This window comes from Chiroxiphia lanceolata, chromosome 4 (genome assembly GCF_009829145.1).
Source record: "Chiroxiphia lanceolata isolate bChiLan1 chromosome 4, bChiLan1.pri, whole genome shotgun sequence".
In the NCBI taxonomy this organism is placed as follows: domain Eukaryota; kingdom Metazoa; phylum Chordata; class Aves; order Passeriformes; family Pipridae; genus Chiroxiphia; species Chiroxiphia lanceolata.
The window spans coordinates 58455945-58482292 of NC_045640.1; the positions used below are offsets into that span (position 1 = coordinate 58455945).

General features: G+C 43.3%; 1 protein-coding gene across 6 annotated transcripts; it reads right to left on the reverse strand.

The window, feature by feature from the left end:
* Window positions 1–4530: 4530 nt before the first annotated feature.
* On the reverse strand, window positions 4531–26128 carry KLHL8 (kelch like family member 8). 6 transcript variants are annotated; one of them, XM_032685990.1, is made up of 10 exons: window positions 26075–26128; window positions 18041–18287; window positions 14291–14839; window positions 11707–11893; window positions 10873–11016; window positions 9868–9979; window positions 8248–8416; window positions 7511–7670; window positions 6336–6537; window positions 4531–5948 (listed from the first exon to the last, which is right to left on the reverse strand). In XM_032685990.1, the coding sequence occupies exons 2-10, from the start codon at window positions 18245–18247 to the stop codon at window positions 5825–5827; spliced, it is 1854 nt and encodes a 617-aa protein (XP_032541881.1). In that variant the 5' UTR covers window positions 18248–18287; window positions 26075–26128; the 3' UTR covers window positions 4531–5824. The 6 variants fall into 6 exon arrangements, with proteins under 6 accessions (XP_032541881.1, XP_032541879.1, XP_032541882.1 ...); XM_032685988.1 differs by having other exon boundaries at window positions 18041–18350; XM_032685991.1 differs by lacking the exon at window positions 26075–26128 and adding an exon at window positions 23821–23911.
* Window positions 26129–26348: the final 220 nt, after the last annotated feature.

Below are 26348 nucleotides of genomic sequence, written 5' to 3' on the forward strand. Positions count from 1 at the left end.
TCTGGTGCAAGCAGTGGTGAATCTGTAAAAGCTGTAGAGTAAGTGCAGTTCAGCCTGTAACCTGCCATCCCATGTGGCCTTTGCAGTGTCATTGTCCATAGTTTTGTGAGCTACTCTGGGTGAAGGGATGCATTGCCATGATCTGTTGGCAAATTGGCAAAAGAAAATCAGCACAATGTGCTGTAGGAAAGCTGTAAAAATGCTCACACTAATAAGGCAGTTGCTGAAATTCAAAGGGCTTTGCAAGTCCCCTTTGAATAAAGTAACTCATTTCTTGACTGTCCTCTGTCAGATGTGCCTGTTGTATGAAACCAACCAAATGTTTTCTCTCTCCCTCTCTTTTCCCAGAGATATTTGCTGAAGTCATGTGCTCTGGTGTTGACCAGTAGCCTCGCTGACCTGTTATACTACACCAGATAGGGATTACAGTGACTGAGACTGGAAGAAAACATGCCTTAATTGTTTCTCCAGGACGTTAAGTGCCTTCAAGTTTTTTACCGTTTTGAAGACTTAGAAACTTAATTTAGCTAATTTTTTTAATTGTTCAGAAAAACACCTTGAAGGTTTTTGCAGTTTTGAAGACCTAGAAGCTTAGAAGCCAGTGCTCTGCCACCCTCAGTGTAAAGAAGTTCTTCCCATTGAGGTGAAACTTCTTGTGTTTCAGTTTATGGCCATTGCTCCTTGTCCTGTCCCTGGACACCACTGAAAAGAGTCTGGCACCACCCTCTTGGTATCCACCTTTGAGATATTTATATGCATAAATGAGATCCCCTCTCAGCCTTCTCTCTTCTTCAGCACAGCCCAGTGCCCGCGTGTGTTGTTACCCCTGCCAGGACAGTGGCTGCTGCACCACCCGATGTAGGGGGTGTGCACCTACTGAAAGATCAGATCACCCTTTTTGGTGGAAAACTTACAGCAGCTATATGTTGAGTGGGCTTTTTCTTTGAAGTGACAGAGCACGACAACCCCTGCAGACCAGACAAGTCAGATGGAGGATATTACATAGCTGCCTGATGACTATTTTTTAATTTTTTTTTTTTTTTTTTTTGCTGTTGAAACAGCTTCAAAAAGAAACCTCACTGGAGTAAAAGAAACTGCATTAAAATGCCACAAAGTGGCAGCAACACCTACCTTGATGATAGAGCCAAGAAAGAATTACAACTAGAAGTTTCATCTCCTGGCTGAGCGAGCTTTATTTGCTGCCAGTTCCAGTCAAGAGAACATGCAAAGCTTTAGAAAATAAGTACAGATGTGGTAAAAGTGGATAGCAAAAAATTTAAGTGGAGCATCTGGAATAGAGAACTTGGGTTTGCAAAATTGCACTGCAGTGATGCTGAATATAGTTTTAAAAGCAGTTGCAGCCTAAATGAAGATAGAAAGCCCCACTTAACTATGAAGCAGTCTGGAGCTAAGGATTTTCCAGGCATCTGTTCTAATTAAGCTTGAATGGGTTAATTGGCTGAATTTTTATCGCCTGTTGACAACTTGTTTGTAAAATCAATCTGTGTCATTCCAGTGACATGGGATCAGCTGAGCATCCTGCAGCTGCCTCAACAGGCAGAGAGAACACACAGCCAGCAAGGTGAACACAGCTTCTGGTTCTCATGGTGGTTCAGGGCACTTGTGTCGGGCTGGAGCTGTGAAACTGTGCAGTCAGTGTTGCATTCTGAGTGCTCGATTTTATCTCTAACAAACCTTTGTTTGCTCAGGCCTGACCCCTGTTCCTCAGTGATTGCTGTTTGTAGATATTTTGCCTGATGATGTGAATTTCTCATGCAGCTTGTTCCCAATTACTAGAAGAGATGGAATCACTCCAGGAATCAAAATGTTGTTGCAAGTGGAGGTAAGATACAGAACTGAGGTCCTGCAGCCAGGATGCATGAAGGTACTCCTGATTTTAGGTGAGTGCAGACAAAAGTTCAGGGCAGCAAAACGATCTCATAAAATCTCCTGGTGCTTCAGTAGCCTTAGAGCTGCTGGACTGTCTCTAACACTGTTGCTTGCACTGGAATGTAGTGGGGTGGAGCACAGAGAAACAGCAGTGCTGTTCACCCGAATGCTGGTTTCAGCACCTGCTGCCAGTCCTGCGGGCAGTAGTTGTGCTTTCATTTAATTACCTTCCCACTGCTCTAAAAGAAAGGAGTGCCTTACCAGATCACAAGCAAGAGAAGTTCCTTGGTTTTGATGAACAAACTGCTTCTGACGTGTCCAGTCTGCCCTCCGTGTGTAGTGTGTTAACCCTGACAGGGTTAACAACACTGGCACTGCAATAACTGCCCCCTAATCCCACCGCATCTGAAGGAAGACCCTGGAGACAGGCAGAGGATCCCTCCCTCGCCTGGCTGGGATCATTGTTGCCTCCTGCCTCCCGCTGCTTCTCCCGTGCAGCTTCCCGAGGCTGCTGCTTGATGCCTGTTGGTTGTGCTGATAAACACAGGGTGTGAGCAGAGCTCTCTGCCAGCGCGGGCTCGGTTACCCGCAGGGCTGCATCCCCCTCTGCAGGCAGGCGTTCCAGCGGAATCATTGTCTCAGCCGGTGTTTAAACAGGAGGGAAGTCTGCAATCTTCCTGATGGGACTAAGAGTGCATGTATGTATTTTGTTTACATTTTAAAATATTCAAGTATCACATGTCGCCTTCTAAGATACTCACAGCCAAGTATTTTAGCAGGATGTCGAATCCAAAGAGTTTTGCTGCAAGCATGGCTCTATTAGGAATGATGATGCCATTGGGGAAGAGCAGTACTAAAAAGGATTTGAAGCTGTGAAAGTATAACCAAATGACCACAATCCCCTTTGAATGGAAATAATATGGTGTGAATTTATGATTCTTTTGAAAGGAGGTATTTTACAAAAACTGAAACAAACACTAGCACATGCAAGGTCCTCGCATCATTGTGGCATTATGGCATGTTCAGGAAAAAAACCAAAAACAATCAGAAATTACTATTTCAGCGTAGCGATCAGAAATATAACTCAAAGGAAAATCTTTGCCTTTGTGCTGATCTTCCATTCATAGAACTGTTCAGATTAAACTCTCCGTAAGACACAGCTGCCCTTGGCAGTGGTATGGTTTGGGAGGTTTCTGTCCAAGTCCCGAGGTGAGGAGCAGCACTGTGTGTGAAGGTGCCTGTGGGGCCGCAGGGCAGCGGAGATGGGGAGGTGGCGTGTCCCAGAAGGTGGAGTGGGTGGCAGCAGGGGGGCTTGTAAGCAGTGGCTGCACCCACGTGATTGGAGATACACGGCCAAGAGGGCTGGTCAAGAGTGGTCCGAAGTCTGACTGTGCTCCTCCCAAAAGCACATGACATCGGTAAAATCAGTGGGCCAGAAACCTGCGTGATTAACTGTGACCACACTTGATTCATCCAAAATGAGTTTTAAGTTGCATTTAAAGGATGTACCAACAGGCATCTTTGGGTTTACAGTTTTCAAGGGAGAGATCAAGGCTTTTACATGCAGGAAAAGGTCATTAACATCAGCAGAGACAATTCCACATTTGGGATCAGATGTGCATCATTCTTAGATGCAATGATTTCCTGGTCCTGAATGTTCACAAATCAGTATTGCAAATGCAGGGGCTGCTCTGTCCCTCAGCATGGCCCAGGGAGGGTATTCCTTTGTCATCATTACCCCACTGCCAGTACTGGAAGAAGCAAAATGAGTTTGCCAGTGTTAAATCACAACAGCTTTATGTGCACGTAGGTAGTTACAGTTTGTCACCAAAGTAATCCTGCTTTTTTTTATTTTTTTTTTAATACTTTGACATCATTGTCACATTTCCAGCAGTAGTGTTTCTAAAAACAGTTCCACACAAAATATTTGTAGCTCTGGTGCCATCTAAGATTAAAAATTTGGACATCACTGTACTGGCAACAGGGTTGTTCCTTGTAAACCTGCTTTGCAGTTTTCATGCCAGTCCTTAAGGATTCACCTCTGTGTTGGGGCAGGGCTGCACACTGAAATACAACTGTCTGTCTTGGGATCCTGTTCAGACCTACTTACAGCCACAGGGTGACAGCAGAGCTCCTCCCACACAGTACAGAATCCCAGTGCCTTTGCTGTCATCTGATTTCCCCCCTGGACACTTCTCCCTTTGGTGCCTGGAAGGTGACTACAGTCAGTGTGGTCCAGGCATGAGTTACTCACATGCTGCCCTCAAGGGTGCTCCCACTTTCCCACCAAGAGGAGAAATGTAGCACTGCCAGGCTACTTGGTTTCACAGTCAGTGTCACTTGGTAGAAAACTTGGGGGTTTTCTGTTAGCCAGGACACCCATAGAAAAACTCATCTGGTCCCAGAGAGAGAACCTGCTTCCCTTCTTTCCACCCCTCCTAATCAGGTTAAGAGCCACGAGGGTAACCACAGCCTTGCAAGGCAGGTAGCAGGGTGGTACAACTCGCAGCTGTAACACAGGGTTTTCTCTGCTGTCAAAAGCCTTCTGTTGAGAATTATACACTGCAGAAAACAAAAAATGCTCCACGTTGTAATGTTTCCCAGCAACAGCATGCTCCAGTCATACTACAAACGAGGTCCTTTGAAGTACAAATGTTTATTGCAATGTTTCATTATTTACAGTACCATTCACTGTGTCCCTGGGTGCTACCAAAGTGCAAGAAGCCATTTTGGACAGGACAGCTAAACCATGGTAATTCAGCAGCAAAACACGACTGTGCCTTACGCTCATGCTGTCCTGCCTCTTCCCCAGGCCTGAATGCAGAGAAGTTTGCTCCTCTCCCAGGTCACTTGGAACAACCTGGTAATGTGAAACTTTGGTCACAAAGGATTGTCAGTTGCTGGTCTTCCAAGGTGATGCAGGAACAAGAATCAGCAATCTTTCCAGCTGGACTTTACTCGGAATTCAGAGTTTCTGATTGCCTAACGAGACGTGTTTGTATGCAGGACTGTCAAATTCCTCTTTCAATTTTTTATGTAAGTACTGGTTTATTCCCAATTTTTTTTTTGCTGATTCTCTTTGGTTTATGTAAGCGTTTCATCATCTACCTGTTTTGAGGCTATCCACCTACTTTCTTAAAAGAGCCAGTACCTCGAGAATTACTGGATACTGATACTGGTTGTGTCATCTCCTAGAGTTGCACTTAAAGGTCTTTACTGCAGATTTTATTATGCACTTCCATTCCATATAAAAATTGTATTGCAGTGGCTAAACTCAGGGCAAGAATCTTTTCTGTTTTCTAACACGTGTATAAGCTCAAGAAAGTACTTTGAAAGACAGTTCAGACTGAGTTCCACTGCTGCCAGCAGTCCCTTGGGAGGTGGGCAGTGAACTTCTCTGCCTCAGTTATTTTATTTTGCACCAGGGATGTCATTACCTTCTAAAATTTGAGATGCCTTGTGTTACAAAGCTCTTGTACAATTAGGAAATGTTTAAGACTTCATTCCAGAAAATAAGTTATATTAAATGGCACTCAAGTCCTCCAGGAAACATGTAGCAGGGCTGTTGGGTGAAGTTCAGCAGTAACAATTTCTGTCTTCTCCCCATGCCTGCTTTACAGTTCCTGTAATAATGAGTCCCTGCAACAGCTGCCTCAAATGATTCTGAAATTACAGCTTCTCAAAAAGGGGATGATTGCAGCTCTTGGCAGGTTTTTTCCTGTGAGTCACACTTTTATTCCATGTTATCACAGGCTTTTCTGTATCACTATTGATAAAAAGTCACCAAAAGCTTTACAGCTGCAGAAGGTACCATTTTCATAAAGAAAATGTACTGCACTGATTTCTTAACCTACCATACAAAAACACAGTGTTTAAAAGCTCTGCAGTGCTTCCCTATTATCATTCCTTTGGAATTTGGAGGAGGCAGCAGAGCTCACATGCAGTCAACAACGTTGCTGGATCCTTGGCCCACATCTCGGATCTGGCTGCTGAGACAGGAGCACACGGCCACGCCTGCCCCTGCCCGGCAGTGTGACACCGAGCCCACGAGCTCCCACCTACGGAACGTGGCAGAGGGAAAAAAGAAAAGTCAGTTCCTGTCCTTTCTGAGCAATCTGAAAGTACTTATTTTCTGTGTCCAAAATTCTTTTACACAGCCTAGCTGCTTGCCCTGCACAAAAATGCACCCCGGTAGCTTATTATTTCTCTGTAGATTGTTACTGAATGAACAAGGGATGCAGAGGAGGCAGAGGAGGGAGGAGGTGCTTAAATATTTACAAGAACAAACTAGTGGCATAGGCAGCAGTCTTATATTGACAGTCATGGATATTACTAAATTATTACCAGGAAACAACAGCTAGACTCCTGCTGCACGCTGTTATGTTGTGTTTTCATATAGGCAGACTTCATTGTCTTACTAAGCCAAATAAAACATTTAAAATTACCTATTCACTACGGGATCAAATGCTTCCACTGTATTCAGGTACACGTTGCCATTATGACCTCCAACTGCAAAAATCTTTCCCATCAGTGTCGCGATGCCAACACCACCCCTTGGAGTTGTGAGCTCTGCCACATATTCCCATTTGTTACTGCGTGGGTCAAACCGCTCCACCGAGCTCAGTGGGGAGTTGTCGTCAAAGCCACCTGCAAAGAACCATCACGTTTATCCACTTTTAACCACTTCTGGTGCAGGTGATGCCCAGGACTGGCATTATCAGGCTACTCTCAGTGTTCGGGGGTACTGTCCAGCTCCCTCTTTACTAGAACTTTCCAAGCTCCTAAAAATTAATCTAGCAGCTCTCCCTCCTGTCACTAAAAGCATCACCCAGGGCGACAGTTTTCTTCTATTCAAGTTGCAAGAGTTCTATTATTTTTCTCCTTGAATTCATCACACTTAAAATGAAACAGCTTCCCATTTGGAACAGGAAAAAACCCAAAGACCAGTAAAAAGATGGTCCCAATCTTAAGTTTAGTTTAGTTTATGCAAAACACACTCTTGCAGAGTTCTCAAGTTGCAGCATTGACAAATACTTCAGTAGGAAACAAAAATTCCTCATGTAAGACTTCAGTGATGCTTTCCCCTTGCTGGGGCAGCTCTCAGAGGAGCATTCTGCTTGAAACCTTTCTAAGCATTTATGATAATACACAAGGCAGAGCCCTGCAACTATCACTATGGCACACCTACCTGGCATCTTCCTCCCTCAGGAAAGCAGGTAAAAGGTAGCGCACAGGACAACAGGCTGTGGAATAAGCGCGAAAAAGCTACTGTTGTCTACACTCAGAACACAACTAAAAAGCTTTGAAAGTGTGTGAACTTAAAAATCATTTCCTAAAAGGAAACCCAAGATTAGTGAGTCTAAGAGGGTTTTCTAATATAGACATATTGTGTTGAACAGTATAACCCTCCTGAAATGCGGGTTAGCAACTGCTTTTTCATTTCCTTGCTAACATACCTTTGTTTAAGTGTGTCGTGGTTGTACTTGCTCTCTTCTCCTGCCCAAGAACACCAAGTACAGGTCAGGTCTATCTGTTCCCCAGTTCCTCTAGCAACAACAGCTTCTTCCACAGGCCAGTACTCGGCAGCACCAGCACTACAAAATGCCACGTCCCTACTCACCGACAACATACAAGCAGCCATGGAGCTCGCTGACACCATTCCCAGCTCTTCGCTGACCCATCTCTTTCACTTCTATCCACTTATCCAAATGGGGATCATATTTCTCCACACTGGAAAGAGATGCTACACCATCATTGCCCCCCACAGCATAAACGTGGTTCTGGAAAACAGTTGGACAGGGAAAGATTATTAGTAATGTAGTTGTCTTTATTCAGCTTTCCATAAGCAATGTTAAAATTATAGGAAAACCTGGTACATCCACACAGTCCTAATTATTTACTTTATTTAAGAATTCCAGTAACAGACTTAATTATCTAACATAAATGCCATCTTCCAATTAAAGAAGAGAAAAAGTTATGTAATGTTGCAGCTATTTTGCAGAGCATATATGGCAACAGAGGGTTTAAAGTGCAGATGCATTTGGTACCTTTAATCATAGTGACCATACCAAATCAGACTTCTGAGTGAGACAGGAAGCAGCACTAGCCATGTGGTTAGAAGGGTTCTAGTACTTCCTCCCAGTACCTCAAATACTGTTGAAACAGTTCAGTTTGATACAAGTATTATCCTAAATATCCTCACTTTTTGCACAGTTCCATAGGATTTTGATGACCAGGGGTGCTCAGACCCACCACCTGCATTTTGTTTAAGATCTTGTGTTCTGCCTTGTAGAAGCAGATTTGAAAAGCAGATCGGTTCCTCAGTTGGCCCTGACTTGGGAGTAAACAGTCACTTACCACCAGGGCCACGGAGCCGACTCCTCCCCGGGGAGTGTTCATGGGGGCGACTGTGCTCCACCGATCGGAGTCGATGTCGTACCGTTCCACGTCGCTGAAGCAGGTGTTGTCATCCAAACCTCCTATTGCGTAAATGGGGCCGCCAAGGGAGGCCAGGGCAATTCCTCTCCTAGGAAAATGACAGGATCAACACTTCAGCACAAATCCTCAAGGAAAGGGAATGACACATCAAGTGCAATGTTATACGACTGGCACCTCTTTCAAACTATGGGGAAAAAAGCAACAAATATTTAAAAAGTGAAGTTTATAGTAAATAATGTAGCTGGCCCTCTGCACACCTGTGCCAGAGGGGCATGGAATACTGTTTTGACCGAATGTCACCTAAGGCCCAAGTCCTCTACTCACATGCTCAGATATCTGAGATGGTCTTAGATATTTGCTTTCTCTGTCTGGGTACTGAATTTCATGCCTCCGATTTTGTTGAATCCGATGAAGAACCAAAACCTGCTGGTTTTAACTTTGTTGGTATAGCTGGCTTCTACAATTTGGGAATGATTGAAGGGGAATATTAGTACATACTAAAAGGCAAACCTCTGCTAGATATTAGATGATTGAACTCTACCAAGATGTAATCACAATTTCTTCCATTCTGATTTTTAAATTAAGTGTTAAAATGGTTCTCAGGTTTGTTTCTACTGAATCTACCAACATGAGAGTACAATCAGTAGTACAAAATTAAAAAGCATTGTCTAGTTTCTGCTTTAACTACCAAGACAGATGATTTACCATGTCCTTGGGAACATTCCTGTCTCATTACACAGAGGGCAGGTTTCACAGATGGGCAGGTGGGCAGGAGCAAGGGAGGCACAATCTTTGTACAGAACAAACATTGTGGCAATATCCTGGGCTTATCTTAAATTGCCTCAGCAGATAACAGACACCATTAATGATGGCAGTTGTTTTCTATTTTGATTAGGCCACAGCTACAAATAGCTTTGGGACTTAGCCGTGCTCAGTACGCTCCTACTTGTACAGGATGCTTTTAAAAACAACAAACAAGATGGAATGTAGAATTAAGTACGATGGTTTAAATAACAGAAGAAACAAAAAAATTACAGATCTGTGAGTCCAGTAACTCCTTAAAAGAATCTTAAATGTCAAAAGGCAAGAAAAATCCTCAAGTGGACTTTCAGTGTTTTAGTCCTTCCGGCCTTCCGAGGCAAAAACATAGGTGGCTATTGTTTGCTGGGCAGTATTTCACTTTTCATATTATGCTGGCACTTATCTTGCTCATTCTTAGAAAGAGCAAAAAATCCACAGAACCAGTTAATCAGTTTCAAGTTGTTTATTGGGCATAGCAGAAAGGCCCTTGATACCAGAATATAAGCATAGCTGGAGTAGAACAGGTTTCTGCTCCAGAAGCCAACTCCCCCCAAAAAAGAAGAAAAGATAAGGATAATACCTTTACAGCACAAAGCTCCAAAATAGGGAGAAAAATTCCTAGAAATAGCAGTTTGAAAACCCAAATAAAGGCAGGGCAGACATGATGTTTTCCAGCATCAGCAAGAAATGATATATCACAGACTAAGACTTAAATTTTGGATCATGGGACACATATACCTCTTTGTGTTCATTGATGCCTTCATCATCCACTTGTTTGTGAGAGGATCAAATACTTCCATGCTTCCTAAGTGTTCATTTCCATCATGTCCACCTACCGCGTAGACTTTACCTGAACACATACACATCTTTTGATATAGAGAGTGCTTGGCAACATTTCAGTTTTCATTTATATAATATCCCTGTCTGTGTGGAGACAAAGAGCTCAAATAACAGTTAAAGTTTCTAAATGTTTTCGATATCAGAATTTAAGTAAGTATGGACTTTATATATTTATATGCTGTACTCAACCAGGAATCTGTTCTAATGAGGACTGGCTGACTGCTGTGTAAGGCCATTTTTTATAAGTGGATTTATAAAAAGTAAAACCCCTGTTAAGGCAAGGGGGTATATACAGTTCATAGACTCACAGAATCATTTGGGTTGGAAGGAACCTTTCAAGGTCATTTAGTCCCGCCCCTCTGCAACGAGCAGAGGCATTTTCAACTAAATCAGGTTGTTCAGAGCCCCACCCAGTCTGACCTTGAATGCCTCCAGAGATGGGCATTTACCACCTCTCTGGGCAACCTGTTCCAATGTTTCCCCACCCTCACTGTAAAAAAATGTCTTCTTCACATCTACTCTGAATCTACCCTCTTTTAGTATCATTACCCCCTGTCCTATATTGCAACAGCCCCTACTAAAAAGTCTGTCCCCATCTTTCTTGTAAACTCCCTTTAAGCACTGAAAGGGCACAATAAGGTCTCCATGGAGCCTTCTCTTCTCAAGTCTGAACAGCCCCAACTCTGTCAGTTCATACTAATGTCTTTTCAGTAAGTATGGCCTTAGATTGGTTCAGAACCAAACACTTCTTCAGGAAAGAAGCTTTACTAAAGTGAAGAATATTCAATAATTAAGCAAGTAAAGTAGTTTACTACTTGTACAAGTAGTAAAAAGTATCAACTCCAGCAAAAGGAACAAAAACAAGTGCCTTTTGAATTGGGTTGCTTGAATAGGGTTACTGACCTCCCACAGAGATCACACCCACGTGCCTCCTCCTGCTGTTCATTTCAGGGCCGAAGAACCAGTTGTTCTTACTGATAGAGTAACACTCAATGCTGCGAAAGGGGTCGCCTGATCCACCTCTGCCCCCGACACAGAACAGCACACCTGAAGAAGACAAAACACGTTTCCAGAGAACTAGCAGGAGGATGGGGAAAAAAACAGTATAGCAGAGCAAACTGAAAATTACATCGTTTGGGAGAAGTTGTATTTCACTTCAAGGGCACAGTCATTGCCCTGCATAACTGCATACTGGATTTTGGCCTTTGCTTGGCATGCTGCTATGGCAATTGGCTATCTATGCTCTTGCAAACACAATGTATATTTTAAATATGCTTTTTTTGTGATTTTGCTTAAGGAGATGAATACATTGTTTGTTAAATATAACAACGTAAAAATGAGGATTTGCAGTCTAATATTCATCACTCACTTTTGGTGTAGGTTAGTCAAAGACTTTAAAAGTTAGCTCAGCCTTACACCAAAAGATAACTGTCCACTGTTTTTGGTATAGCTTTGAACAGATTGCCTGGTCATAACATACTTAACAGCTCTAGCATTAATACAGATAGAGCCAATCAAGATAAATACATAACGCTTTAAAGAAAGAAAATGACTGCTAAAGTTCTGCTAGGAAAATGCAGCACATTATCTAAATACCAGAATGGCACAATTTTGCATTAAGTCATTACCAATCCTGGATACCAAACCATGCCTGCTTGATACCAATATACCTCCGCAGATGTGCTGCCTTTCCTCCACACCACTCCCTACGGGATAACCAGACACACATTTAATTACCAGCAGTCTGCTTCCTTGGTGTTGTGCGAATGGAGTACTCAAAGTCAGGCACTGCCCTGCTGCTCAGGTGAAGGTGGTAGTTTCTTGCTTCATCCAGCAAATCCCTACATTTTAGATTCTGCTTGACAATCTCTTCCTTTGCCACAACGCCCATAAGGAAACAAATGGGCAAGAGAGGCAGCCGTACCTGACAGGAATGAACACAGTTGGAGAAACTGGCTGAACTGGCTGAGTCTCACCAGTCACAGTGATGCACATGTAACAGATGGCAGCTCCTGGGCCAGCTGGCAGCCCCACGCTCCTCACTGAAGAGAGCGGCTTGCATGGTTTTTTCCCAGATAACAGCGATATGAACAGTTCTTTCGAGTGACAAATGTTTGCTACAACCATTTGCACTTAAGCAACAGCGGAGAACTGTCCCTTGGCCCAGGCTGTGTGGGAGAAGTGCAGCTGCCTGTGCTGCAGCTGAAGCTGCCAGGTGTGATGCAGGCAGCACCTGTGATTTCACCAGGGTAGTCTGTGTCAGGTTAGCCTGCTGAGGGTATTAATTTTTGGGTCACTGTTATGCTAATGTAAGGAGGGCTTATGCTAGAATGGTTCATTTTCTTTGGCTGGCAAGTCAAAAAGGAAAGGAAACACTGTCAACATGACCTAAGTGCCTACGAAGTATGTATTGCTAACGCAGTAACACCTTTCTTTGATGCAGACTTGACAGACTTCGAGATTTTAAAAAAAACGTTGGGAGCCAATTGTTTCGTTTCTAAATCCTTTCTGTCATTTATTTCAGCAAACCTTTCATTTTTCCTTGTGAGAGAAACAGTGAAGCATACAAAGTACAATCAGGGGCATAGGTGGGACAGGTGTTAGCGGGGGAAACTGAGGTAAACCTCCACCTGATTTCTTAAGGTTTGGAGTCAATGCTGCAGTTGGCTCAGTGGTGAAGTGCAGTATCTCCAGGGCTTCCCAGAGCAGCAGGATGGTGCTGTTATATCACTGACAAGTGCCCCTGCCTCCAAATAAGCATGTGTCTCTACCAGTTTTTCCTTACCTACTTGCTTTCAGTCCCACTTCTTCCTTTACTTTGGCCTGGCTTATTTTAGGCTGCTTTAAAGCACCACCGTAGCCCTGCTGACAGGCTCCTGAGGTTAGTACTGTGGTAAGAACTCCAGGCTGACAGACTCAGAACCTGATTATGACAGCAAAACCCATAAGGCTGATTATGATGTGGTTAAAAACTCTTGATAAGCCCAGTCATGTTTTCTGCTAGCAATAATGTCCAAGTCAACTGATGGCTCCATATACTCTGACAAATAACCTATATGCACAGGAAGGGGTTTACTTTTTCATTGCTTCAATACAGACTCTTAGTTTCAATACTGGTATATATATATTGATACTCTAGTATCAATAGAATGAAGTTGTTAATCTCATGTGATAGCACAACTGGGCAATAAAACTCTTATATATATCGCCTGTAAATTTAATTATAGTGCACTAAAGAAGGGCTTTTTGTACCAAAAACCTCATGGTAGTTTAGATGAAACTGAAGGTTTTTGGAAGGCAGTTAATAAACCATCTTTTACTAGGAAATGTGAAAAATGACACATGAAGACACTGACAGCAGCATCTCAGTGGATCTCTCCTCACTCACATAACACCAATATTAGCAATTGAGCTAAATGCAAAGTATTCAAGTTGGAGTTCAGTGACAACTGAAACCACACAGCTGATCCTACTAAGACACATGGGGCATTTTGCAGTGCATGGCATGCACCCCAATCCTCCCCAGCATAGGTTCCCATACCTGTCTCAAATATTGTATTTTAAACTCCCATAACCAGTACATGTGGAGCTTGAATAACTGAAGTACCTAATGCTTTGACAGGAGGAGGTCTGATGGGTGTCCAAGTAAGTTCAGCTGAATGACCTTTTGATACCTGTGTTTCTTTCAGAAGCAGTGAACTCGCATCAAGTCTGGACAATTGAACTGCCAACTCCTTTTGACTCCTACAGATAACCAGTGCTAGTCTAGCGAGCATTAAAAGGTCTATCATGTTTCCTGGCCTACTTGTAGGGCTGACATATCCTAGCCTTTTTTTAATTAAACACATGAAATATTTTAGAAGCATGACTTGATGTGACATGTCTCTGTTTCAGTTTTACTTTCCTAGCCATGTTAAAAAACCCAATAGTTTTGACTCCTTTCTTATGTACAAATACGTGCCAGCAAGGGCAGTAGTTTCAGGCTGTAGGACTGTCAAATCAAGAGAAGCAATGGCTTGCTCTGTTTCAAGTAAATCTAAGAAGTTTCTGCTCTAGCACAGATGTAGCTTTTTGTTGACTCCCCCCCCAGCCGTGAGCACAAAGTGAGTACTCTTCTCTGTACAGAAACAGGAGAACACCACTTTTTCCTGATATTCCAGAGATCTAACCTGCTTCCATAGTCAGCTCACAACTGTGAACACCAGATGAGGCACCAACAGCTGAGAACATTTTTCGTCTTGAGATCTACCCAAGTGCAAACAGTTGATTAAACAACTAAACCACTGACAAGACAGGCACGTGGTGCCTCGGTCTGCCCTACCTGTGCAAGTATTTCATCCAGCCACATGGCGTGATGCTGTGGATTGGCCAGCAGCCACTTGATAGCAGCATTGTAAACTTGCTTTTCATTTTCAATATTTAGGTCACTGGAGGACAGGAGTTTATGGAGGTGCTGCGGTGACACGCTCACGAAGTCCTCGCACTCCATGACCTCCGCGAAATGCTCGCAAGCGAACTGATCGGCCATGTCCATCAAGTCAATGCGGTTGTGGCTCTCGGCAAACGCCCTGACTGCCAGGCAGTTGGAGGGGTGGAAGTGCAGCTTCATGTATTCACAGCAGGCCTTTGCCACCAGTTCCACCTGCAGAATGCAGGCAGCGTACAGGAGGGGCTGGACGTTGTCCACCGTCAGCGTGAGCCGCGAGGAGTACGCGAACTTCACCAGGTCTTCTATCGCGTCGCCGTCGAAGTCCCTGATCTCGATCAACTTCTGCTTGGCCTCAGCCATTTCCGAAAGAAACATGGCTCTGAAGTAAGGGATGACACAAGCTAGAACCAGCTTGTGGCAGGAGATAAGCTTTGAACCGACCTGAAAAAAAAAAGAACAAAAAAACCCTCCATTTTACCGTAATGTCAGTATTGGCTGTGAAAAAGATGAACGGTTAAGCTGAAATAAGAATTCTGGACTCGATGTGCATTAAGCTACTGTATTTCGTTGAAACAAATTAACTTCACTTGCCCTGTACTTCTGGAATTACATCCATGTACCCCAGGCAGATCTAAGTTGTAACTTGGCCACCAGAATAGCGCAAAGCCATAAAACAAGGAAGCAGCAGCACTGATGCACTAAACCTGCCTTTCTTGAAAAGCCACATGAATCATCCTTAGGAACATTCCAGATGCATCTTGGAGACAGAAGGAGACTGCTAGGCACTTGTTTTATGTGTATTCAGAGACTTTAAGGGGGGGAAATCGTAAAGTGACATTTTTAGACTACTTAATTTGAACTTCTGGACTTTTACTACTATCAAGAAATTGATAATGATCTTTATAGTAGCAAATTTATGTAAAACCACAATAATAACAGTTATTACAGGGATTATTAAAAGTTACCAATCACTTCAAGATTTTTAGAATCTGTTAGCCACAAAAGATAGTGTATCCCCATAGAGACAAGGTATTTCTCAAAACTCTGATCAGAAAGCACAAAATAGGCTTTTCAGGTACTAAATTCTAGAATTCAATTACATTTAAAAAGAATGTAAATACTGAAGGTAAAGGAACAATCCACTATTTGTGTTAACAGGAGTGCCTTCTTACAGCCTTTGTCATTCTGCAGTCTGCACTGCCATAAAGGTATGGCTCAGTTAAGCAACCATTTTCCCTGATGGGCTAAAATTGCGTGTTCATTTTCAGATGAAGGTGTTACAGTGACCTGTCTTGCAATTTAAAAAAAAAAAAAAAAGATACTAAATTAAAAAGGGTAATTTGGACCTTTTTCTAGCTCTGATTCAATACACAATTGCTCTAACCTTTTAAAAAGTGTGTATGATCAACACAAGTGTAACTTACCCGTAAGCAGTGAGTTGAGTACAGAAAGCAAAGACATGTGAAAGAGTACACAGATTAAAAATGAGGCGAAGATGGATGGCTGAGTGTGATCAAACTAGATCACCCCAGAAGGAACAGTTCAGACCTACCAAATGAACAAAAAGCAAACCAACAGGAGGAGAAAAGCAGATGCTATCACCTGACACTCTCTGCCTTCTAACAGCCCCCTAACACTGTTCATATGACAGCAGCAGTACAGTGAAATTCCAGAATTTAGCTCGTAGGAGCAGAGGAAGTCTCCCTGTGTGCTCCCACGGCTTATCATTGTTACAGCATCACTCCAACTAATTACAGTACTGATGTAAAAAGATCCCACCACCTGGTCTGCTGTATCAGGGAAAGCTCCCAAGCTATTCTCATCTTCACAGATTTTTATTCTGCCCATCCTCCCACCCTCTAATTAAACCTTTCTTTTGAATCAAATGGCTTTATTATGTTACCCAAATCTGCTTAATATCAAATATCTAGCATATTCCTGGTATTTTGAAATCTGAGTTCCCCTTCAGTTATTAACTATCATATTTTAAGAGCCAGCAATTGGTCTGACAACAGCAATGCCAGAACTGCTCACTATCAGAGGTCACACACAAAAGCAGAAAGTTCAGTAGAGATGTAATTATTCTTAAAACATGACAAATGCCTAAGCGCTACAAAAAGAAAACTCAAGCCCTCCAGAAAATTTCAATTCAAGATAACAGTTACCAGCTACATGAAAGTCACTGATTTAGGAAGCTGTACAGTGAGACGTACATGGGTTGCTTTAGCTTTCACTGGAAGACGAGTCATGCAATGTAATATTCTTAAATTACCAAAGTAGCTCCACACAGATAATGCAAATGAGCATTAAAACAAGCCTAACTTGGGGGAAGTTAAACTGCAGCCACAGTAAAGTGTATTTTCCAAGCCAAGCTTCCCTAGCAGGAGTATACATTTAACTATGTTTATAAAGTAAGACTTTCTGCCTTTTTTTTGCAAGGGTAGGTGGAAAGGAAGGCAGGTGAGTATGAGGTCAACAAGAAAAGAGATGAGGAAGGTTGTTAAGAGTTCTGATGTGGACCTGATGTAAATAGACCTGATGATGAGTGCTCAGCCCAATTGTTTCACGGCTCTCAAGCTACCCTGAGCAGCTTCAGCATTGTCATTCAGTGTCCTGTGGGCTCTGTTATGAGCCACTGGACCTACTGCACTGAGTGCCTGCTCGGTGCCTGGTGACAGGCAATTTAGTACCTGTTGTGAAGCAGAACAGGAAAATGTTCTTGCTTATTACTCCTGTTGTCCACCGGGACAGAAGGGAGAAAAACCTCTTCCTCTCAGAGATTTCCATTGTCTCCCAAGCATTTCAGAAAGATGAGATGCCTCCTGGGGACCGGGTTTACCAAGGACACACATCTGTCCAGGATTTTCCCAGTTCATATCTAATAGTCAAAGTGGCAGGCAAACAATTGCTCCTAAAGGTATCCATTATCATTTGTTCTTGGTTTAGGAACTATGCTCCATCTCTTTTTCTTAAATCTTGCACTAGTAAGATGTCTAGCTAAGCAACATCTAATATTTGTAGGTGCTGGCACCCACTGTTATGGATGCTAGATACAAATTTATTGGGATCAGGATATAAGGAACATACAGCTGAGTTACAAATAATGCATTAAAGCAATGCTATGAAAGAATCATATAACTTGCTTCTTCTTCCTCCTCCTCCTCCTTTACTCTTTGATCAGCTGTACAACATAATTGTCTGGGGTTTTTTTATTTTTTCTTTCTTCCTTTGAGAATGCTGGAAGTCAGATTTGTTCCAGAAATCCTGTTTGCTGGGAAGGATGTAGCAAAACAATACAGAATGCAGAAACAAGAGATGGAATTGGAGATGAAAGTGTGTTGAGAACAAAGAGGCTACAAGGAGCTGAAACTGCACAGTAACATACTGATCAACTGTGGGACCTTGCTTAGAAGGTAAGTTGGATGAGATCAAAGTCATGTTCTTCACCTTAAATGTTTCAATTTCAGCTGTAAACCTCCTAAATAAGAAAAAAAACATCAGCATATCTAGAGATGCCTCATATGCAACAAGTATTCTGTGGCTTCCACATCCCTACCCAAATTCACAGCCACCTCACAGCACATTTATTTGTAGCTTTATCTTCAGAGTGTTAAATGCAATGGATGTGTGACAAGTTATCACCTTCAGTGTAACGTCGCAGAGCTCTCCAGCTTCAAAGAAGTGAAGAAGAGAGCTGTGAAAATCCTTCCAAGCCTCATTTGCCTCAAATACAAAGACGTCATCTTCACCATCACTGTTGGAAGGCCTGGTTTGCTGCTGTTGCTGCCGCCTTTTTCCCTTTATCAGATGTTGTTTTGCCTGCTCAGGGACCATGGATTCTGAAGCCATTGGCTGTCTTTTCTCTCACTGCATGAATCTTCAAAAACTCCTGCCAAGACAAAAATCCAGCCCATCAGAAGTTAAGTCCTAAAATGCAGTTCTGTCCACCTTCCTGTTTAAAAAAAAAAGAAAATGAAACATTAGGTAATGCTAGTACATTAACACTTTGATTACATGTTATAAATACTACCTACAAGCTTACTTGGCAAAGGTGAGAGGAGAAGGGGTAAAAAAACCCAACCCACAGTCAAGAATCCTATGCAGGTACCTTTAGAAAAAGCCATTGTTTGTGAACTTGTTGCCCACAATTCTTGAAAAAGACATGAAAAAGGCAAAGATGTATCATAGAATCACAGTTTGTGTTGGAAGGGACCTTAAAAATCATCCAGCTCCAACCCTCTGCCATGGGCAGGGACATCTCCTACTAGACCAGGTTGCTCAAAGACCCATCCAACTTGGCCTTGAACGCTTCCAGGGATGGGGTATCCACAGCTTCTCTGGGCAACATGTTCCAGTGCCTCACCATCCTCACAGTAAAGAATTTCTTCCTAACATCTAATCTAAATCTCTCCTCTTTTTTTAAAAAAAATCCTCCTTTGTCCTATGACTATCTGCCCACGTAAAATGTCACTCTCTCTTTTGTATAAATACTGAAGGTACTCGAGAGTATATGGAGTAGCATGTTCTTCTCTCACACTGGCTAGATCTGGTTTTCACTTTTTTAAATTAATTTATGATGCATTCATTCTTCATTCTACACTGAGAGTTGATGATTGCTGTAGTTCAGTGATTTCTGCTCGTGGACTCTGGCGTTGCAGGAAGTGGACTGACCAAAGGAACAAAAAATTCTTCTACAATAAAAATTTAACTCACGTGCTTGGGAGCAGAACTGATTTTCCTCTGGGATATTTTGAAAGTGTCTCTTACTGAATTTACAGCTCTTCATGCCTCAGTACCAGAGAAAAAGCAGGAAGTGACCTGAGGCGACCATACTCATTTCTGCTGTGGGTCACAGGGTTGTTGTCAGCTCTGTGTCCTGTGTGGTGACAGGGCTGGTGGCTGCACTGGGCCAGGCAGGTTAAAGCAAGATCAAACATCCCTAGAGTATTTGCTTGTGGTGCTTTAAGCAAGGTAAATATTACCTTTAAAAGGTATCTAAGAGAAAGGTCTTAATTCTTCTAAAACCCCAAACTCACTCAAAGATATTAGGGACCATGGGATATTTATACAGTTTATAGCAATAAACACTTTTTTCTGCTGAAAACTTAGCTTCCATTATGCCAGATTTGGCAAGTTACTATACTAAGCTGTTTTTCTAGTTTGTTAGGCTATTTTGATTCTCAAATTAATCCTCCACTACTGGTACTCACCACCTTTGCTTTGTTTAATATGCCCTTCAAGGAAGTCACTACTAGCATTGGGATATGAAGCTTCAAGCACAACCTTCTGAAGTTATAAAAATTAATATGGACAAACAAGAGGAAAAAAACAGAGCAGTTGAAATGCTGTACAAGGGTGTTGAAGAGCATCATGTGTCATTCCTTCATCTCTAGCCTACACTTCCAGGGAACTCATGCTTATTTTGGTCTTTGACTGACACTCTCACTTCAACAACCTAACAATTTTTACAGCGTGTAGAAGCGCTGCTTTCGACTGCCACTGACTCCTAAATGACAGTTCACAGCTCCCAAGTCATAAGGTTTTTCCATCTGACACATATGCTACATTTATCCTCATGCTTTAACTGCAATCACTCACATATACTTTCCCTGATTATTCTGTTTCTCATTATAAAAAAAGGCTGATGGCTACATTTTACCTGCTCTGGGTATGCCACTGTAAACACCAATATTAAACCTGTGAGTCTTCAGATAAATCAGTGCTGTTGGGGTCAATTTTTTAATGCTACAAATGAACTAAGCAGTAACACATAAGCCAAACACAACTGATTTTAATCAAAGCTCTTCATCCAAATCTGATGCCTATAGCAAATAAAGCTCTTGGTGATGCTCTGCCCTGTAAGAAAAGAAGTCGAGTGCATATTTGGATTTATATATTTGATGCATACTAAGTACACACCTGATACCGTAGGGGAAGAAACTGGAAATCACACCAGAGGAAACCAATGCCATTAGTCAGGCACACAGCCATAGATCACATGGATGAGGGAGCCCCCAGAATTGCAATATCAAATATGTGCATGGGAACATGAGAGCAAGTCACTTACTGCTCCTCAGGTAAAAAGAAGTCTCTGCAACATGTTGAAAATAAACATATAATATAACCTTAGGGAAATATTCAGATGGCAGTAGTCTGACACACTTCAGCTTTCTTTTGATGAGACTTTGTGACAGATAATAATATTTAAGATAAGATTTTAATTCTTCCCCCAAGTCACCAATTTAGGAGCATCTTGTTTCTGTGACACATCTCAGTCATGCAAATCTTTTCAGATACGTATCCCCAAATCCTCCACTGGTCTTAATTACAGCATCTCACAGTTTGAGTCTTCAAACAAATCATCATCTGCTATGGAAAGTACCAGCTGCAGCCATGTTTCATTTGCAGAAAATACTGGCTTGGGCTCATCTGAATGTTTAGCTGCAGGCATTTTCTGTTCTCAGATTTTAAATGAAAAAGAAATGAATTTCAGTAGCATTTGAATCAAGATACTAAACTCTGGAAATCAGGAGGTCACTCTGAAGTTGAGGAGGTCAGTGTATTTCAGCTCCACAAACAAAGAGAGAAGAGCCATTTACAGATCTGCTCCCCAAATCATCAGTAATACAACAATAACATCCAGCTACTTGAGGTTAGTTTAGAAGTGGGTGAATGCCACACATATACAGTCTTTCCTCTCTAGAACAAAATACTGCCATGTGTTTCAGAACTTCAATAACCTGCTCCCTTTTTCATGTTGGCAATTAAGTCTTCCAGCCTCAGTACAGTCCAGTATTTTGACAACACTGAAAGTGACCATCACAGGAAGTGACTGTCTAAGGAAACTAAAGGAAGTGCCTCATTCATAAAATCATCTGTTATTCCTTGTAAACAACTGCTTGACTCTTGCCATGAAGGAGCAACTGTCTGAATAAAAAAACCCAAACCACACCTTTACAGCTCACCATTGTTTGCTGAGAGCAAGTCAGCAATTTTCTTGTTCAAGTTAAATATTTAAGTGATGCCTGCTGTTCTCAAGAGTGCAGCTGTTCCAGACCCCAAAGTTCGTGTTCTGGTTGTTAGGGGTTCTGTTCATGTTCTGGACTCCAGGCAAGGGACTGAGGATCCCCTCTTCCCTATTCCTCAAACTTACAAAAGCAAGCAGGGATGGGGGGGTCAGAGCACAAACACATTATCTTATAACTGCTGCAATTCAGATAACAGTAACATCCTAAAGTGAAGTGATTTTGATTCAGACATTCTAGTTCAATCTGAAACTGAATCCAGTGTAAAATTACTCATGTCACATAAAGTACTTATGCTCAAGAGAGGTATAATACCTCAGTTTTGAAGTAAAAAGAAATTGTAGACATTGGACAGGGGCAGGACATGAATAGCATTGTTCTGTTTTCCCCCATCATGAAATTAAAACCCCAGGAATCCTGCCCAACAAGCCAACCTAGATGTTGGAGTACATGGCCTGCTTCCCCTGCCAGGTACCTTGGGAGATGGTGTCCCAGAAAGACAAGATCATCCTTATTCTTTCTCTGACACATGGAAGGAAGACACTTCAGTGATACAAAACAAACAAAAAACCAAGAGTCCCAGTATAACCAAAACTAGGTAGCATTCAGATGAGAGGAATTATGATACCTGTAAATCCAATGCTCTTTATAATCAGTGGTACTGAAGCTGGAAAAAAAGGGGGCAGAAGTCAAGGAGAAATCAAGACACAGACGAAATTTCACCAACTACCCTGTATGTAATTTTGGTTACCCACCCACAAGACGAACTAAAATCACACCGTGATCTGTGCAGAGCAGGGCAATCAGCCTCACTCAGAAAACAAAAAGGCCTTTTAATTGAATAAGATGAGAAATTTTTGCAAATGCAAAGTTTGTAGCTCCATGAGCAGGGAGGCTTTGGAAGTGACTCAAGTACAAACAGAGACTGCATGCATATAAATATACACAAGTTCATACGTGTGGCTGTGCAAAACTACCTTGTCTGATACAGAGCCTGGTGAGTGTGTGTGGGTAATGAACCACTGGTGCTGCTGACCACGAGGTTAGATAAGCACAGGCAGGGACAAGATCTTCTCCAGTTTGATCCAGCCAACAGAACAAGTCAAGCTGTTGTCTTGTGTTGTTCTAAGAAAACGGGAACATTTGAGAGCGAGCAGCTGACAGAGCTAAGGAAAAGACAGAGGGAGAGAAGTGGGAAGGCAGGAGGCAGCTGCAGTGCAAACTGCAGACAAGCAGCAGCTCTGGCAGGGACTGCATAAGCAGCTGTTCACTGTTCAGTCTGGTTACAGATGCATCATCAAGAAGGAACACGGGGGGAAAAAAGGATAGGCAAAATACTGTAGAAAATTCTCAGTGCTCTCCCCTTCTCCATTCACCAATTCTGTCAAAGATGACGCATAAACTTTATGCAAAAGTGTTCAGATACCCATGCTAATTAGGTCAAATCAGACAAGACTTGATGGTTTTCCCAAACATAGTCATATACTGTATCACAAATCTAAGCCCACTGTACTCTTCAGCAGAAAGTTAGTCAACAGAAAGAAAAAAAAAGTCAGAAACCACACATCTAACTGGTTTAGCTTGTTTAAAACCACTAGGCTTCCTTTTGTAGAAATTCATAAAATAGCTTCTTAGACAACACTAATATACAATTTCTAAACCCTTTCAGCATTTCAAAGGTTCTTTGTAGCAAAAACTGACATTATTGTTTTGTGTTGTTACACAGGTAGTTCAGCAAACACTGAAATGGGCACAGCTGGCACCATCTTTCATCTGCTTCTATAACCAAAACCCCACCAGTGCTGTAGACACACAAACAGTGAACAAGGACTGCTCTTTCTTGGAAAAATGCAACAGAAGAGGTGCTTTGTAGAGCATGAAAAGCACAGTCAGATAAAATCTTATTTTGGAAATAATTCTGCCTAGCAGTCCCTTAAGGCTGTTTTGAGACAGCATCTTCCCTGCTCTCTTCGACTGAATGCTCCAGGAAGTTCTATTGAGGTTTAATCCCAGTTTCCATCAAACATCAGAAAGGCCATCTGTCTTCTGGGATTTATGGAATGACAGGCTGACAATTTTGTTCAATTTTCCATTATAAAAAACAACCAACCAACCTAATATGCCATGATTTATTTATGCTTGATTTATTTTTGCTTCAGAACAACCAGCAAAATCCCTCAGAAGCCACAAAACAGCAAAGGATTCTGCTCTGCAGATACAGGTATGACTAAGATGTGGTTTATTTATGCAATGCAACCTTGGGAATACCCAAAAACTAGAACACAAAAGAAAAAAACATTGCAAATCAGTGCAATGGGAGCACAGTGAAGTGTTGATAGATATATTAAAAAATTAACTAGCGTATTTCATTCATAAGAACACAAAACAGATCCTTACCAAGGGGAGGCACTATTGTCTTCTCTGATGGACCTGATTAAAAATAGCAATAGTCTAATGATCTCCACAGCAGTGTTTAGTTCAGCCATTCCTGGGAGGTATTAACAGAGAGTAACATTATTTCTAAGTCATTTGCCAGCTGCCCTTTATCCTGGACATGTAAATTAGGGCATGGTAAGCAGCAGAGCATTCCAGAGGTGTAGCCAAACTGTTTCTCATACACCCACCACCCCCTTCTTCCCAGAACTCTCTGCCTTAGTTGCCTACCATCATCATATTCTCTCACCTAGAGCTGAGATTCACTGAGGCTGCAGCCTCATGCTATATACTCACAAGTCAAACAGCTCAAACCACAAAGCAATATCATCTTCCTTTTGTCCCAGAGCTGTAAGGCTCTTTAAAATCTGTTTGAAATCAAGAGGGGGCAGCAGTAATACAAGACAAAAGGCTTCACAACTCAAAACGCTACAACTACTGATGCAGGAAATTATTATTATGAAATCTGATCCTTGAAACCTGCTGGGGAAGAAGCAAGGCACTGGCTAATGTGGTACTGTGCTGCCCTGCACCAAATTACTGGCAGTCATTACACAATGACCATGTGTCTTTGTGTGACCACACTGATTAAATTTGCTTTTACAAACAAGTGGCCAACCAGAAAACTGGATGCCAGGCTAGTGACATGCTGCTAACAATTTATAAAACAAACGAGGTCACGAGTATAGTGCACAGAAACCCCAGGCACAATCTTGCCATGGAACAACACAGACAGGTCTTCCATAGCACAAGAGTTCACACAGAGATTATAGGGGAATCAGCATAAACTGACTCAAAAACCTCAGACCCAGCTGGTTACAGAAGGTGTCTGAGCCTTTTGCAGCGTCACCTACATTACAAGCAACCAAAGCCACACGTGACAGGCCTGTTGTGGTTTTAGTTTAACATTTGATGAGCTATTTTACCTGCTGTGGTGCTTTTCTATAGTCACACGTGTGACTTGTTTCTTGACCGCACTTCCAGAAGCCTTTGCAACAGGCACAGAAAGCCAGGTATCTCTGAGGTTTTTAACTCTTTCAACTGCAGGATATGTAGGAATGACTTAGGCAAAGGAGGTAACACAGATCACAGAACATTCCGAGTTGGAAGGGACCCACAAGGATCATCGAGTCTGACTTTTAAGTGAATGGCCCCTAAGGGGGTCAAACCCACACCCTTGGCATTATTAGCACTGTGCCCTAACCAACTGAGACATCCAGATCATATGAACTAGGAGGTCCTAATAAGTTTGTGAACTACTTCCTTTTGGATAGTACCTACTCTTATGGATAAGAATCTGATTAACTGATACCTCCCAGCATCCGTCAAGCAAATGGCTTGAGTGGAGAAGGGAAGGTGGATCAAAGCAGGAAGGAAAGTGAGGCAGGCAATATCAAGAGTTAGAGGAGCTGAGACATCTGAAATTCTCATTTATTTGAGAAACAAGGAGAGGCTGGGAACTCCTGAGGCTCTCCCCAGTACCAACAGGCAATTTCTTGCTGGTTTTAACACAAGAAATATTTGGTTTGGAGTAAGCTAAGCGACTCGTTATCCCTTACAAGATGTCAACAGGGAGCCGGCCAGGGCACCAGATCCTCGGGGTGTAGTCTCTAAATGGAGCGTCTCGAAACGCGTGGAATCCTGGCTCAGGTTTTTTTTTTTAATTAACTTTTGTCTCCTTCTCGAACCGTGTGGCAGTGACGGCTCTCTCTGAGGGCTCCACGGCAGCACAAACAAACCCCCTGACGCCGAGCAGAGCCCACCCCGGGCAGCGGGGCCGGCCCTGCGCTGCCCGGGGCACAGCCCAGTCCTGGTAGCGATTCCAGGTTAATCGAAATGGCTCGGCTTCGCTCCCCGGCGCCGGGAGCGGCCCTCCCGGGAGCGGCCCCGCTCCGTCCCGCCCCGGCGGCGGTGCCCGAGGGGTGAGACCCCACGGGAGCTGCGAGGACGGGGAACAACCGCGGCACCTCCCACGCCGAGGCGGCGCCCGGGGACACCTGAGGGGAACCCGAGGGCAGGGGGCGCGTTACATAAGGGCAGGGGAGCCGCCATGGCGGCGGGCGCGGTACGAGGGCGAGGGGCGGTGGGGGAAGGGCCTGGGAAGGGGCTGCAGCCCTCTCACCGCGGGGGAAGAACGGGAGGTGGGAGGTAGGAGCCGGGATTCCCCGAGGCCGCCTCGCTGCCCGCCCGGTGCCCGCCCGGTGCCCGCCCCGCTCACCTGCGCTGCTGCCGCTGCCGCCGCCGCCGCCGCGGCAGGACTGGTGGAGCGCCCTCCCGCCCGCCGCCAGGGGGCGCGCCCCGCGCATGCGCCGCGGGGTGAGGGGGGGAACGTGGGGGGAGGCGAGTGCTTCCCGCCTTCCCGGCCCGCCCAGAGCCCCGTGAGGGGAATGGAGAGTCCGCTGTCCTCGCTGGGCGTTGAGTGCGGAAAACTAGAGTTTCCAGGCCCGTCGGGAAACAGAACGCAAAACTGGCACGCGAATAAAGACACCTGA

Bases quoted from the DNA above. Each gene is read 5' to 3' on its own strand.
- KLHL8 (XM_032685990.1), bottom strand. From the start codon at position 18,247: ATGGCTTCAGAATCCATGGTCCCTGAGCAGGCAAAACAACATCTGATA. The intron at 8,417-9,867 runs GTATATGTGTCC...TCATTTTCCTAG, and splicing joins GCATCAATGAACACAAAGAG to GAGAGGAATTGCCCTGGCCT. The intron at 5,949-6,335 runs GTAATTTTAAAT...CACGTTCCGTAG, and splicing joins TTTGATCCCGTAGTGAATAG to GTGGGAGCTCGTGGGCTCGG.